The sequence below is a fragment of the Aquarana catesbeiana genome, linkage group LG06, assembly GCF_042186555.1.
Source record: "Aquarana catesbeiana isolate 2022-GZ linkage group LG06, ASM4218655v1, whole genome shotgun sequence".
Lineage (NCBI taxonomy): Eukaryota > Metazoa > Chordata > Amphibia > Anura > Ranidae > Aquarana > Aquarana catesbeiana.
In genome coordinates this window covers 35,331,160-35,347,996 of record NC_133329.1, presented here as the reverse complement: position 1 = coordinate 35,347,996, position 16,837 = coordinate 35,331,160, and the positions used below count along the sequence as shown (strand labels likewise).

Sequence of the window (16,837 nt, the reverse complement as noted above, 5' to 3'; positions counted from 1 at the left end):
GCCCCTTTCACTTTTTTAGCTGGCTTCTGCACTAATGTCCAGTCACTTTCGGGTTTACGGGTAGATTTATCTTTTTTATTCCTCCTCTTCTGACCAGTGATCTTCACAGAGACAGGAACTGTAACAGAAGAGGAGTGTGCGGCCGGCTGCTCCTCAGCCTGCTGAACGCTGTCTGTCTGCCCAGGAGTAGTCTCCTGGACCTCCGGGGCCACCTCCTCCCTAGTCAATACAGCTCCATTCATTAAGGCTTCCTCCTTTAGTTGTTCTGCTGCAGCCAACAATTCATTGTCTGCAGATTCCCCATCCCTATTATGGAAGGCCTCCGGGCAATCCCTGTGGAAATGGCCAAGCCCACCACATAGATTGCACTTAACCTTCTCACAGGTAGAACTGATGTGGCCAACCTCCCCACAAAGATTACACTTGAGGATCGTACAAACATTCGCCACATGGCAAGATTTACCACATTTATAACATAACCTGGGCTGACCTGCATAGAAGCAAACTCCTCTCTCCGGCCCAATGAAAAAAGAGTTTGGTAGGTTATGGGTAACATTGTTACTTTGCCTCAACTTAACAAGAACCCTCCAACCACCAGTCCAGATCCCATCACTGTCTTTAGTTTTTGTCAACTCAGAAACCATTTCACAATGTCTTCTAAGCCAGATGACAATATCCTGGGGGGCAGGGCCGGTCCTGGACGGGGTGCACGGGGTGCAGTGCACCCAGGCGCCAGAGAGGTGGGGGCGCTGAAGCGCCAAAGTGCTCCACTGCTCCCTTCCCTCCTCCTCCTCCTCCCCTTGATTGTGTCCGGCGGCAGAAGAAGAAGAAAGGCGCCGCTGTTTGCTGCTCAAGCCCCTCCTCAGAGAAAGAGAGCAGCTGCCAGCCGGAGATGACATCGGAGGCAGAGCGGCTGGTCTCTGCGTGGAGAGAGACCAGCCAAACAGTGATGTCGCACGGGGGGGGGAGCGGAGGAGCGGTCCGTGCCTGACACATTCTCCTCTCTGTGTCTCCCGCTCCTGCCTGCTTTGATCTGCTCTGCTCTCCACCTGGGCGGTGCGGCTGGCTGCAGTGCACACTGTCCTCTCCTCTCCAGCTGCCGCCCGGGTGTATTTATGTACCCTAATGGAGGGGGGGGGCTGTACTGTACTAATGGAGGGGGGGGCTGTACTAATGGAGGGGGGGCTGTAATGTACTAATGGAGGGGGGGCTGTACTAATGGGGGGTCTGTACTAATAATGGGGGGGCTGTACTAAAAATGGGGGGGTCTGTACTAATGGGGGGGTCTGTACTAATCCAGAGGGGGTCTGTACTAATGGAGGGGGTCTGTATTAATGGGGGGGTTCTGTACTAATGGAGGGGGATCTGTACTAATGGGGGGGTCTGTACTAATGGGGAGGTTCTGTACTAATGGAGGGGGGTCTGTCCTGGGGGTCTGTACTAATGGAGAGGGGGTCTGTACTAATGGAGGGGGGTCTGTCCTTGGGCTCTGTACTAATGGAGAGGGGATCTGTACTAATGGGGTCTGTACTAATGGAGAGGGGGTCTGTACTAATGGAGGGGGGGTCTGTACTGGGGGGTCTGTACTAATGGAGAGGGGGTCTGTCCTGGGGGTCTGTACTAATGGAGAGGGGGTCTGTACTAATGGAGGGGGGGTCTGTACTAATGGAGGGGTCTGTACTAATGGAGGGGGGTCTGTCCTGGGGGGTCTGTACTAATGGGGTCTGTACTAATGGAGGGGGGGTCTGTACTAATGGGGGGGTCTGTACTGGGGGGTCTGTACTAATGGAGGGGGGTCTGTCCTGGGGGTCTGTACTAATGGAGGGGGCTCTGTACTAATGGAGAGGGGGTCTGTCCTGGGGGGTCTGTACTAATGGAGGGGGGTCTGTCCTGGGGGGTCTGTACTAATGGAGAGGGGGTCTGTACTAATGGAGGGGGGGTCTGTACTAATGGGGGGGTCTGTACTAATGGAGGGGGGTCTGTCCTGGGGGGTCTGTACTAATGGAGAGGGGGTCTGTACTAATGGGGTCTGTACTAATGGAGGGGGGGTCTGTACTAATGGGTCTGTACTAATGGAGGGGGGTCTGTCCTGGGGGGTCTGTACTAATGGAGGGGGGTCTGTACTAATGGAGGGGGGTCTGTACTAATGGAGAGGGGGTCTGTCCTGGGGGGTCTGTACTAATGGAGGGGGGGTCTGTCCTGGGGGGTCTGTACTAATGGAGAGGGGGTCTGTACTAATGGGGGGGTCTGTACTAATGGGGTCTGTACTAATGGAGGGGGGTCTGTACTACTGGGGGTCTGTACTAATGGAGGGGGGGTCTGTACTAATGGAGAGGGGGTCTGTCCTGGGGGGTCTGTACTAATGGAGGGGGGGTCTTTACTAATGGAGGGGGGGCTGTACTAATGGAGGGGGGGCTGTACTAATGGAGGGGGGGCTGTACTAATGGAGGGGGGGTCTGTACTAATGGGGGGGGTCTGTCCTGGGAGGTCTGTACTAATGGAGGGGTGGTTTGTCCTGTGGGGTCTGTACTAATGGAGAGGGAGATCTGTCCTGGGGGGGTCTGTACTAATAGAGGGGGGTTACCGGGGGGGATCACTGGGTAATTTATACTTAGTGTGGGTTCTGCACTGACGGAGGGGGGTCTATATGTAGTGGAGGGGGGTCTGTACTGAGGGACGACTATAGTTGGTGGAAGGGGGGTGACCCTAACCCTAGTGAAGCCAATGCAGCTGCGGGCTCTCCTTTTCCCCCCTCCCTCTCCTTTCCCCCCTCCCTCTCCTCCTGCGTGCTGCTGTACTAGTGAGCGGTGCTTGCCAGCACAGCTGCCCACAATGTTTCTTCCCCCGCCTTCATATCAACCAGGGAGGAAACAGTATAGAAAAAGGAGCAGAGAAGAGGATTGTGGGACATATAGTCCCGAGGACTGGCAGCCCCACTGTAACACAGAAACTGCAGCCCACACAGCATGCTCAGCTGAATGGGAAAGAGAGAGAGAGACAGGAGCCTGGGAAAGCTTTCAGGGAAGTACACCCAGGACTCCAGAGGGAGAAGACAGTGCTGAGAGAACACCATCAGAGAGAGAACCCTGCTGCCCTGCGCCACCAGAGGGAAAGCCACACAGCCTAGCGCCATCCCTGGCAGAGAAAGGAATGGAGTCATTGCAGGAATACAGATCTGGGTGCTACTCAGCGGAGTCACCATGGGCAATTCAGAGTGAGCTGACTCCTGATCAGAGGAACCGTTGCTGTATCGCTGGGTCAGGTGAGAGGGCCGATCGGCCATTATGTACTAGTGTCCATAGGAACTGCAGTCTCTGACCATCTCCTGTAGTATGTCTGCAGTCTCTGACCATCTCTTGTAGTATGTCTGCAGTCTCTGACCATCTCTTGTATTATGTCTGCAGTCTCTGAGCATCTCCTGTACTATGTCTGCAGTCTCTGATCATCTCCTGTAGTATGTCTGCAGTCTCTGACCATCTCCTGTCCTATGATTGCAGTCTCTGACCGTCTCTTGTATCATAACTACAGTCTCTGACCATCTCCTGTACTATGTCTGCAGTCTCTGGGCATCTCCTGTACTATGTCTGCAGTCTCTGATCATCTCCTGTACTATGTCTGCAGTCCCTGATCATCTCCTGTACTATGTCTGCAGTCCCTGATCATCTCCTGTACTATGTCTGCAGTCTCTGGGCATCTCCTGTACTATGTCTGCAGTCTCTGATCATCTCCTGTACTATGTCTGCAGTCCCTGATCATCTCCTGTACTATGTCTGCAGTCTCTGGGCATCTCCTGTACTATGTCTGCAGTCTCTGGGCATCTCCTGTACTATGTCTGCAGTCTCTGATCATCTCCTGTACTATGTCTACAGTCTCTGACCATCTCTTATATCCTGTCTGCAGTCTCTGATCATCTCCTGTACTATGTCTGCAGTCTCTGACCATCTCCTGTACTATGTCTGCAGTCTCTGGGCATCTCCTGTACTATGTCTGCAGTCTCTGATCATCTCCTGTACTATGTCTGCAGTCTCTGATCATCTCCTGTACTATGTCTGCAGTCTCTGACCATCTCCTGTACTATGTCTGCAGTCTCTGACCATCTCCTGTACTATGTCTGCAGTCTCTGACCATCTCCTGTACTATGTCTGCAGTCTCTGATCATCTCCTGTACTATGTCTGCAGTCTCTGATCATCTCCTGTACTATGTCTGCAGTCTCTGACCATCTCCTGTACTATGTCTGCAGTCTCTGACCATGTCCTGTATCATGTCTGCAGTCTCTGACCATGTCCTGTATCATGTCTGCAGTCTCTGACCATGTCCTGTATCATGTCTGCAGTCTCTGACCATCTCCTGTATCATGTCTGCAGTCTCTGACCATCTCCTGTATCATGTCTGCAGTCTCTGACCATCTCCTGTATCATGTCTGCAGTCTCTGACCATCTCCTGTATCATGTCTGCAGTCTCTGACCATCTCCTGTATCATGTCTGCAGTCTCTGACCATCTCCTGTATCATGTCTGCAGTCTCTGACCATCTCCTGTATCATGTCTGCAGTCTCTGACCATCTCCTGTATCATGTCTGCAGTCTCTGACCATCTCCTGTATCATGTCTGCAGTCTCTGACCATCTCCTGTATCATGTCTGCAGTCTCTGACCATCTCCTGTATCATGTCTGCAGTCTCTGACCATCTCCTGTCCTATGATTGCAGTCTCTGACCGTCTCTTGTATCATAACTACAGTCTCTGACCATCTCCTGTACTAAGTCTGCAGTCTCTGACCATCTCCTGTCCTATGATTGCAGTCTCTGACCGTCTCTTGTATCATAACTACAGTCTCTGACCATCTCCTGTACTATGTCTGCAGTCTCTGATCATCTCCTGTACTATGTCTGCAGTCTCTGATCATCTCCTGTTCTATGATTGCTTTCTCTGACCATCACCTGTACTATGATTGCAGTCTCTGATCGTCTCTTGTATCATAACTACAGTCTCTGACCATCTCCTGTACTATGTCTGCAGTCTCTGATCATCTCCTGTACTATGTCTGCAGTCCCTGATCATCTCCTGTACTATGTCTGCAGTCTCTGGGCATCTCCTGTACTATGTCTGCAGTCTCTGGGCATCTCCTGTACTATGTCTGCAGTCTCTGGGCATCTCCTGTACTATGTCTGCAGTCTCTGGGCATCTCCTGTACTATGTCTGCAGTCTCTGATCATCTCCTGTACTATGTCTACAGTCTCTGACCATCTCTTATATCCTGTCTGCAGTCTCTGATCATCTCCTGTACTATGTCTGCAGTCTCTGACCATCTCCTGTACTATGTCTGCAGTCTCTGGGCATCTCCTGTACTATGTCTGCAGTCTCTGATCATCTCCTGTACTATGTCTGCAGTCTCTGATCATCTCCTGTACTATGTCTGCAGTCTCTGATCATCTCCTGTACTATGTCTGCAGTCTCTGACCATCTCCTGTACTATGTCTGCAGTCTCTGACCATCTCCTGTACTATGTCTGCAGTCTCTGACCATCTCCTGTACTATGTCTGCAGTCTCTGACCATCTCCTGTACTATGTCTGCAGTCTCTGACCATCTCCTGTACTATGTCTGCAGTCTCTGACCATGTCCTGTATCATGTCTGCAGTCTCTGACCATGTCCTGTATCATGTCTGCAGTCTCTGACCATCTCCTGTATCATGTCTGCAGTCTCTGACCATCTCCTGTATCATGTCTGCAGTCTCTGACCATCTCCTGTACTATGTCTGGGGGCTTTTTCTAACAGACTCTCTAACGGAAGCCCTCTTTGTGTGCATCAGAGAGACTCCCCTCCAGGTCTCATTAGTGTACGCTCTTCCTGTATTTTTTTTATTGTTAAAAGATCATGGGAGGATCTATTCCTAGGGTAACAAAGACTTCTTAGGGGAGCATCTCTGTGTTTGAGTCGTTGCCATAGAAACATTTATAAAGGGGAGGAGTTCGTAAGATGACCACGCCCATGTGGGGGCGCCGGAAATATTTCTGCACCCAGGCGCCGGTGACCCTAGGATCGGCCCTGCTGGGGGGACACAGATTCATTCCAGAAAATTATGTTAACATTTGCTTGTCAGGTTTGGAGCTGGGAATAAAGATGAAATTCCTCCAACCCTCTTTGTCCCGCAAACGACTGAAACTGGCCCAGAACCTGTCTAAGTCAGACATGAGCTTAAAGCTGACATCATAACCTTGTCTGTCAGGGAGATTGATGACTGCCAGTATGTCTGCAGGAGCAAACCCCATCTGATTACACAGCAACTCCCTTACTACAAACCTCCTATCAGGGAGCTCCTCTCTGGAACCCCTATACTTCAATCTGACCACATTTCTCCTCTTAAAGGCCTGACCAGTATAACTGTTACTGGTGGAAAAATAAGGGGCCCCACGGCTCCAGGCATTCCGAGGAGGGACATGACCAGATGGACCAGCATTCCCTTATGGAGCAGGTGGTGGATCCACCAAAGGGGGGAAGTCCTGAGGGTTATTCTGAACTGACTCCTCCTCTCAGAGCCCTCAGACTGCTGATTAGGGATGAGCTTCAAGTTCGAGTCGAACTCATGTTCGACTCGAACATTGGCTGTTCGCAAGTTTGCCGAACAGCGAACAATTTGGGGTGTTCGCGGCAAATTCGAATGCCGCAGAACACCCTTTAAAAGCCTATAAGAGAAATCAAAAGTGCTAATTTTAAAGGCTTATATGCAAGTTATTGTCATAAAAAGTGTTTGGGGACCTGGGTCCTGCCCCAGGGGACATGGATCAATGCAAAAAAAAGTTTTAAAAACGGTCGTTTTTTCAGGAGCAGTGATTTTAATAATGCTTAAAGTCAAACAATAAAAGTGTAATATCCCTTTAAATTTCGTACCTGGGGGGTGTCTATAGTATGCCTGTAAAGGGGCGCATGTTTCCCGTGTTTAGAACAGTCTGACAGCAAAATGACATTTGGAAGGAAAAAACCCATTTAAAACTACCGCGGCTATTGCATTGCCGACAATACACATAGAAGTTCATTGATAAAAATGGCATGAGAATTCCCCACAGGGGAACCCCGAACCAAAATTTAAAAAAAAAATGACGCGGGGTTCCCCCTAAATTCCATACCAGGCCCTTCAGGTCTGGTATAAGCCTTTAAAATTAGCACTTTTGATTATTCATGTTCGTGTCCCATAGACTTTAACGGTGTTCGCGTGTTCGAGCGAACTTTTTTCCTGTTCGCATGTTCTGGTGCGAACCGAACAGGGGGGTGTTCGGCTCATCCCTACTGCTGATGACCCCATTCAGATATACCAGCATTGATAACATCAGAATTATTCACCACATCAATATTAGTGACATCATCACTGCACCTCATATCATCATTACTAGCAGCATCATTACTAGTTACCCCAGTGTTACTCCCACCATGAACACCAGTCACCCCAGCATGGCTCCCACCAGGAGTACTAGTGGCCACAGCACTGTTCTCACAATCCATGTGCTGGGAGTCCACCATGTCACTCCTCTGAGTCTCCTGTACTGTGAATGTCTGCTGGGTTACTCTGATGTTCCCACTACCCTCCAGAGCTGGAAGTCCAGCAGGAGGATCTACTCCAACCTCATTGTCCTCCAGAGGTTGCACAGTCTTCCCTTCAGGAGACACATGTGGTGGCTGCATACGTTGGACTGGATCCCCAGAGTCTGACTCTGTAGAAGACTCAATCCTTCCACTCAATCCCACCTCAAATCGATCACGATTGCGGTACACCTCCACCACTGGTCCCAGTTCTTCCAGAACAGTATCAATGTCCTTTGACACACTGGCCAGTTCAATGCCCAGGGAGTTCAGTCTGCTGTCATATAACATTTCCTTCTTGGGGTTGGCAGCTTTAAGTCTATATACAGAGTCAATCTGCTTCTGGATTCTAGTCTTGGCTTTTCTCAGGGTCTCCATTCTTTTTTGCCAGGGAAGGAATCTTGTCAGCCAGGTGCAGCGCAGGTTCACACTTTAACCCTTTCTTCGTTGCTGCAGGATGCTTGAAATCCTGATCCACCTTCCCATTACCAGTACTAGTCTGAGGGTCTCTGCTGGGTGTAGATGGTTTCACTGGGGTGGATTCTGGAAAATTATTACCACCCTCCTCTTTATTCTGCTGCAGCTTAGAGCGTGATGAACGTCTCTGGCTGCTGCCCACCATTACACACTGTTGTAAGTTCTCTTTAATGGTTTTCTGTTCTAAGGAAGTTCTGGTGTATTTGCGAGGAGTACTGGGAGAAACCGATGTCTCTGCTCCACTCTGAGCTCTATGAGCTGCACTCTGCTGAGCGTGCTGTGGTTGTAATGGCTGACTGCCTTGGATCACGCTTCCAGAAGTTGGACTGTACTGGGTGGTATTAGTATGTTCCTGGACTGAATGAGCCCCACTCTGCGGGATTTGCATTGACTGTAATGACTGGCTGGATTGAGTTGCACTTCCAGTGTTTGGACTGTGCTGAGCAATAACATGTCTCTGAACAGACTGAGCTGCACTGTGCTGGGCTTGCAATGGCTGGCTGGATTGGATCATGCTTCCAGAACTTGGACTGTACTGGGTGGTATTAGTATGTTCCTGGACTGAATGAGCCCCACTCTGAGGGGTTCTTTGAGTTGCACTTCCAGAGTTTGGACTGTGCTGAGCAATAATAACAAGTCTCTGAACAGACTGAGCTGCACTGTGCTGGGCTTGCTGGGCCTGCAATGACTGGCTGGACTGAGAACTCTTTTGCTGAATAACATCATCAGACTTCCTCTTATCAGTATTATCGGTACTTTTCATACAAACATTTCCATGTCTACTTACAGTCTCTGCAAGTGTCTTCCCATTCCCAGAGCTCTGTCCTCCGGCTTCACCACCAACCACAGCTTCACCAGACAGTCCTTGGACACAAGCCTGGGACTCTCCTGAGAGAGATCCCCACCCAGGGGAGCCCAACCCTTGGCTTGTACCAGACATCAGAGGAGCTCAGCACTACACAGACTTCAGCTGCTCCACAAGCAGCCACACCCTCTGCACAGTACTACTTCTCTTGTCCTGTATGTCGGGTGTAATGCTCGGTATATATTCTTATTCTGTATGTATGGACTCTGCACAGTACTACTTCTCTTGTCCTGTATGTCGGGTATAATTCTCAGTATCTGTTCTTATTCTGTATGTATGGAGATTTTTATTTGTAAAAAACAAACAAGATACATAATAACTAACTGACTGAAAAGAACATAAATACAACAATTACTGACATGTTGTTTAGGTCAAAAACTTAGCAGTTAAAGGGCATCAATAGTAATAAATGTGACAATAAGACTCCTTTCCATAAATCTATACTTCTCCAACATTCCATTATAAGTCAGAATCGGAGTCACTCTGCTGACTACCAGTTTCCATATCAGATTCTGCGGATCCAGGATCAGGGGGCGGACGCCTTTTAGTGGGCGGGTCATCCTCTGAACCAATCACATACTCCTTTTCCACTCTTTTTAATTCCTGCTCCAGTTCCTGGGCCCCCAGAGAATAGGAGTCAGCATCCGAATCTGATAAGGCTTCATACCTATTGGTGGAAAGTGCCGTACCCACTTCTGGTGCCCCTTTCACTTTTTTAGCTGGCTTCTGCACTAATGTCCAGTCAGTTTCGGGTTTACGGGTAGATTTATCTTTTTTCCTATTCCTCCTCTTCTGACCAGTGATCTTCACAGAGACAGGAACTGGAACAGAAGAGGAATGTGGGACCGGCTGCTCCTCAGCCTGCTGAACACTGTCCGTCCGCCCGGGAGTAGTCTCCTGGACCTCCGGGACCACCTCCTCCCTAGTCAATACAGCCCCATTCATTAAAGCTTCCTCCTCTAGTTGTTCTGCTGCAGCCAACAATTCATTGTCTGCAGATTCCCCATCCTTATTATGGAAGGCCTCCGGGCAATCCCTATGGAAATGGCCAAGCCCACCACATAGATTGCACTTAACCTTCTCACAGGTAGAACTGATGTGGCCAACCTCCCCACAAAGATTACACTTCAGGATCGTACAAACATTCGCCACATGGCCAGATTTACCACATTTATAACATAACCTGGGCTGACCTGCATAGAAGCAAACTCCTCTCTCCCGCCCAATGAAAAAAGAGTTTGGTAGGTGATGGGTAACATTGTTACTTTGCCTCAACTTAACAAGAACCCTCCAACCACCCGTCCAGATCCCATCACTGTCTTTAGTTTTTGTCAACTCAGAAACCATTTCACAATGTCTTCTAAGCCAGATGACAACATCCTGGGGGGGCACAGACTCATTCCAGAACATGATGGTAACATTTGCTGTGTCAGGTTTGGAGATGGGAATAAAGATGAAATTCCTCCAACCCTCTTTATCCCGCAAACCACTGAAACTGGCCCAGAACCTGTCTAAGTCAGACATGAGCTTAAAGCTGACATCATAACCTTGTCTGTCAGGGAGATTGATGACTGCCAGTATGTCTGCAGGAGCAAACCCCATCTGATGACACAGCAACTCCCTTACTACAAACCTCCTATCAGGGAGCTCCTCTCTGGAACCCCTATGCTTCAATCTGACCACATTCCTTCTCTTAAAGGCCTGACCAGTAGAACTGTTACTGGTGGAAAAAGAAGGGGCCCCACGGCTCCAGGCATTCCGAGGAGGGACATAACCAGATGGACCAGCATTCCCTTGTGGAGCAGGTGGTGGATCCACCAAAGGGGGGAAATCCTGAGAGTTATTCTGAACTAACTCCTCCATCGCTACATTCTCAGAGCCCTCAGACTGCTGATGACCCCATTCAGATATACCAGCATTGATAACATCAGGATTATTCACCACATCAATATTAGTGACATCATCACTAGCAGCATCATTACTAGTTACCCCAGTGTTACTCCCCCCATGAACACCAGTCCCCCCAGCATGGCTCCCACCATGAACACCAGTCCCCCCAGCATGGCTCCCCCCAGCATGGCTCCCACCATGAACACCAGTCCCCCCAGCATGGCTCCCACCAGGAGTACTAGTGTCAGCAGCACTGTTCTCACAATCCATGTGCTGGGAGTCCACCATGTCACTCCTCTGAGTCTCCTGTACTGTGAATGTCTGCTGGGTTATACTGATGTTCCCACCACCCTCCAGAGCTGGAAGTCCAGCAGGAGGATCTACTCCAACCTCACTGTCCTCCAGAGGCTGCACAGTCTTCCCTTCAGGAGACACATGTGGTGGCTGCGTGTGTTGGACCGAATCCCCAGAGTCTGACTCTGTAGAAGACTCAATCCTTCCACTCAATCCCGCCTCAAATCGATCACGATTGTGGTACACCTCCGCCACTGGTCCCAGTTCTTCCAGAACAGTATCAATGTCCTTTGACACGCCGGCCAGTTCAATGCCCAGGGAGTTCAGTTTGCTGTCATATAAAAATTCCTTCTTGGGGTTGGCAGCTTTAAGTCTATAAACACATTCAATCTGCTTCTGGATCCTAGTCTTGGCTTTTCTCAGGGACTCCATTCTTTTTACCAGGAAAGGAATCTTGTCAGCCAGGTGCAGCGCAGGTTCAGACTTTAACACTTTCTGCTTCGCGGCTGCAGGACGCTTGAAATCCTGATCCACCTTCCCATTACCAGTGCTGGTCTGAGGGTCTCTGCTGGGTGTAGATGGTTTCACTGGGGCAGATTGTGGAAAATTATTACCACCCTCCTCTTTATTCTGCTGCAGCTTAGAGCGCGATGAACGTCCCTGGCCGCTGCCCACCATTACACACTGTTGTAAGTTCTCTTTAATGGTTTTCTGTTCTAAGGAAGTTCTGGTGTATTTGCGAGGAGTACTGGGAGAAACCGATGTCTCTGCTCCACTCTGAGCTCTATGAGCTGCACTCTGCTGACCTTGCTGTGGTTGTAATGGCTGGCTGGATTGGATCACGCTTCCAGAACTTGGACTGTACTGGGTGGTATTAGTATGTTCCTGGACTGAATGAGTCCCACTCTGAGGGGTTCTTTGAGTTGGACTTCCAGTGTTTGGACTGTGCTGAGTGATAATAACATGTCTCTGAACAGACTGAGCTGCACTGTGCTGGGCTTGCTGGGCCTGCAATGGCTGGCTGGACTGAGAACTCTTTTGCTGAATAACATCTCCAGACTTCCTCTTATCAGTATTATGGGTACTTTTCATACAAACATTTCCACGTCTACTTACAGTCTCTGCAGATTGCTTCCCATTCCCAGAGCTCTGTCCTCCTGCTTCACCACCAACCACAGCTTCACCAGACAGTCCTTGTGTAGGCCGGAAAGCCTGGGACTCTCCTGAGAGAGATCCCCGCCCAGGGGAGCCCAACCCTGGGCTTGTACCAGACATCAGAGGAGCTCAGCACCACACAGACTTCAGCTGCTCCACAAGCAGCCACACCCTCTGCACAGTACTACTTCTCTTGTCCTGTATGCTGGGTGTAATTCTCAGTATCTGTTCTTATTCTGTATGTATGGACTCTGTACAGTATTACTTCTCTTGTCCTGTATGTCGGGTGTAATTCTCAGTATCTGTTCTTATTCTGTATGTATGGACTCTGCACAGTAGCTCATACTGTAGGTGCAATGGGTCAAACATGTAAATACTATATTATGGCCACTAGATGGAGCTCCAGCTACATAGATCTTCTTTGCAAATATAGGATGTAACAATTCTCCAGAATGCTAGAATTAGAAATTAAAGTACAGTGGAACCTTGGATTATGAGCATAATCTGTTCCAGGAGAATGCTTGTAATCCAAAGCACTAGCATATCAAAGCGAGTTTCCCCATAGAAGTCAATGGAAACAAAGATAATTAATTCCATATTGACTTCTATTGTATGCAGTACCGCATTTAGCCGGAGGTGGGGGGCAGAGAGACTCAGAAATACTCGGAGACCGCTCAGAGATGCTTAGATGGACTCGGAACCCCTTGGAGAGGTTCAGAAACACTCGGGAATGGAGTCTTTCCAAGTATTTCTGAGTGCATCTGAAGGGCTCTGAGTGTCACCGGCGCCCCCCACCTCTGGCCAAATGCGGTACTGCACACCACAGAGGCTTGAATCCTGCTTGTTTTGTGAGAGATGCAAAAAAGAAGGAAAGTGGGACTTTGAATGAGATGGATGACTTTGTGGAGGCAAAGTTGAGAAAATTGCAAATTTTATTAATGAAGAGCGTTATAGAAAATATGGCAATATTAAAACCACATATACAGTCAGTACAATAATTCATATTAGCTCCACCCACACATAACATACAGATGTGGCATGGGTAAAAGATTGCATAAGTATGATATTTCTAAGCAGGGGCGGATCCAGAGTCTAGTCTCGGGAGGGGCACTGCCAGAAAATCCATTTTTTTGTGGGCAATTTATCGGGGGAAACGGCTGGTGTTGGCGCGTCAATCATCCTGGCACCATGGTTGTTACAGTGTCAGGATGATTAGTAGCGCATTATTTCTAGAATTACATTGTAAAATAAAATGAAATAGTTCAACTCACCATAATGCAGAATCAGTGGGAGCCCTACGGATTGTCACTTGCCACGTCACCTGCCACACGTTTTGGATTGTCACTTGCCATGTCACCTGCCACACGTTGCGGATTTTCACTTGCCACGTCACCTGACACACCTTGTGTAGTGTCACTTGCCACGTCACCTGCCACACCTTGTGGATTGTCACTTGCCACGTTGCCTGCCACACCTTGTGTATTGTCACTTGCCATGTCACCTGCCACACCTTGTGGATTGTCACTTGCCACGTCACCTGCCACACCTTGTGTATTGTCACTTGCCATGTCACCTGCCACAACTTGCAGATTGTCACTTGCCTTCCACCAGATGCAGATTGTCACTTGCCACGTCACCTGCCACACCTTGCGGATTGCCACATCACCTGCCACACCTTGTGGATTGTCACTTGCCTGCTAAGTGGGTGTTTTAGTTGTCTCTTGCTGTGACCCCGAATTCCCAGACTCAGGCAGCAGAGAGATAATGTAATCTCTTTGCTGCCTGCCCAGTGAGGGCAGAAGTTACTGCAAGGATGCAGGGCTGGCAGTGAGAGATGATCTCATCTCTCTGCTCCCCCGCCCCTGGCTAACTGATTGGCCAGCTGACACACTGAGCCTGCTCTCTCTCACCTGCCAACACACTGAGACACCTGGCAGCTCAGCCCGCCCACAAACCTCGCCGTCCGCCCACAAACCAGTCCGCCCGCTATCGGAGCCGCCCGCTATCTCATCCGCCCGATATGTCAGCTGCTCGCAGAGCCACCCGATATGTCAGCCACTCGCAGAGCCGCCCGATATGTCAGCCGCTCGCAAAGCTGCCCGATATGTCAGCCGCTCGCAGAGCCGCCCGATATGTCAGCCGCTCGCAGAGCCGCCCGATATGTCAGCCGCTTGCAGAGCTACCCGCTTTCTCACCCGCCCGCAGAGCCACCCGCTTTCTCACCCGCCCGCAGAGCCACCCGCTATCTCACCCGCCCGGCTAGCAACAGATTTCTCAGGGGTGGCAATTGCCCCGTTGCCCCCCCCTGGATCCACCCCTGTTTCTAAGACAGTTCAATAATACAAAGTCCCACTTTCCTTCTTTTTTGCATACATTTTAGGGATGGAGACACACCGCATATGTGCCTCATCTAAAGTCCCAAATCCCCCCCTTCTATTCGATTGTTTTGTGAGAGACAACACTGCTGGAAGGTGAACCTCCGTCCTAGCCTCAAATCACACACACAGAGTGCTACAGGTTTTGCTCAAGAATATCCCTGTATTTAGCACCATCCATATCTCCCTCAACTCTGACCAGTTTCCCAGTACCAGTTTTGAGTTTAAGAGGAGGTCTAGTGCTAGAATTATTGCTCTCACTCTAACGATCATGGCGATACCTCACATGTGTGGTTTAAACATCGTTTTCATATGCGGGCGCGACTTACATATGAGGTCGCTTCTGCGTGTGAGCTCTGTGGGACGGGGCTATTTAAATTTTTTTTTTCTTATTTATTTTACTTTTTATTTTTTATTTTACACTGTCCTTTTAATTAAAAAAATTGGTGTCACTTTTATTCCTATTACAAGGAATGTAAACATCTCTTGTAATAAAAAAAAAGCATGACAGGACCTCGTAAATGTGAGATCTGAGGTCAAAAAGACCGCCACCGGGCGTAACCGGCCATCAGATCCAATAATGATAGCAGGGGTAGATGTGCATATAAAGTGTAGTGCAACACATCAGACAGCCGGGCAAGCTCAAATTCCATAAGTGCGGCCACTTGCATAAACAAAAACAAAAATAGCTACCAAACCATATGCACAAGTATGCACTCTAGCCAGCATGTAAAGGATGTCAGAAGGGACAGCAAAGTACCTGAAATCAGCAGAACCCATCTACATTTATCATCTAAGGGGACAAATTGCTTCATCCCCAAAGTGTGAAAATAAACAAAGGAATCCTACCTAGAGAGCGCTGTAGTGGCTGTGGGCGGCGGTTGGAACGCACGCCATATACGTTGTGATGTTTTGCGGTCCAGGGAGCGGAAGTGAAAGCTCCATGTCACTTCCTGTGTGCCCACTGTCACGCTGAGATTTGTCAGCAATAGGAAATGCCTGCAACCATGTAAAGGAAGGCAAACTATAGAGGCTGGGGGCAGACACATAACTGAAGTAACAAAAACAAAAACACAATTGACACATCAAAGGAAATGAAACTTAAAAAACTAGGAAAAAAAATGTGTCTATTCTGTCAATAGCATCTATGCACTCATAAACAGTCGCAAACCCCACATAAATAATGTGTGTATATATGTACACAAAAAGAAGCATAATTGACAGTGATGATCGCTGAACAATTGAGTATGTGGCCAAATAGCCAACAAGGCATGCACACTCACATGTGAACACATATAAATACATATAAATACATATACATACATATGTGTGTCTCCATATATTCATAATAGTATGCGTACCAGGTGACATATGTAGGTAAGAGGTGAAAACCTGCACTCTAGGTATAGATAATGCATATAGATGAGCGCATGGTTATCATTAAAAATGGTATACAATGACATTCTCATGAATAAAACAGAGTCAAGGATTCCCAAATAGAATAAATATTTTCCAAAGGATGTGTATATCTGTACATATATATATAATATATTACTATCCTCATAGAAAATTACCGTGGCTACAGCAAAAGAAGAAAAGATCACAGTTGATAAACTGTTAAAAGATACACATATATATATATACACACACACACATACATACATATACATATGCGCACATACATATACGTGCAGTGTACCAAGGCAGAATTATAAAACAATTTATGAACAGGAATATAAGAACATGAATAAAACTGCACAAACTGTGCATACTATTATATAAAAGTGGGAAAAGATAAAACATTATATTGATTCAGTGTGTGTGAATGCGCTACCCCTATAGTGTACCACCACTTGTTCTCTTCCTATTAATCCGAGAGAATCACTTACATAAAATAAAATACAAAATCATATGCATAATCTTATAACAAACAAAAAAATAACCATATATTGTCCAGTACATAAAAAATCCTTCAAACGTGCTGCCAAAAAAAATCCTTTAGTAATTAATTGTGACTGGCGTGCTCCTATGTTCCTTCAGTGATCATATGTGACTGAGTGAAAAACCTCCACCATTCAGATTGGCCACTCACCAGATGTTTAATAAAGTTGAGCCTTTGGTTCATTCAAGGGATAACCACTCCACCTATGTGACTCTCCTCACCGGCTAAACTCAGACTCCAATGTTCCTCATTGGAGAGCATAAGG

At 48.2% G+C, this 16,837-nt stretch overlaps 2 protein-coding genes across 2 annotated transcripts in view; both read right to left on the bottom strand.

Annotated features, from left to right (window-relative positions):
* LOC141148300 (perforin-1-like) overlaps window positions 1-12,425 on the bottom strand; it is a 63,122-nt gene extending 50,697 nt beyond the window's left edge. Inside the window, exon 1 of the mRNA XM_073635593.1 lies at window positions 12,217-12,425. Within this exon, the coding sequence (XP_073491694.1) occupies window positions 12,217-12,375 (159 nt within the window). The 5' untranslated portion in view covers window positions 12,376-12,425. The remainder of the gene's footprint in view (window positions 1-12,216) is intronic.
* LOC141148301 (perforin-1-like) overlaps window positions 1-15,565 on the bottom strand; it is a 31,242-nt gene extending 15,677 nt beyond the window's left edge. Inside the window, exon 1 of the mRNA XM_073635599.1 lies at window positions 15,480-15,565. The gene's annotated coding sequence lies outside the window, so the exon portion shown is untranslated. The remainder of the gene's footprint in view (window positions 1-15,479) is intronic.
* Between the last annotated feature and the right edge of the window lie 1,272 nt (window positions 15,566-16,837).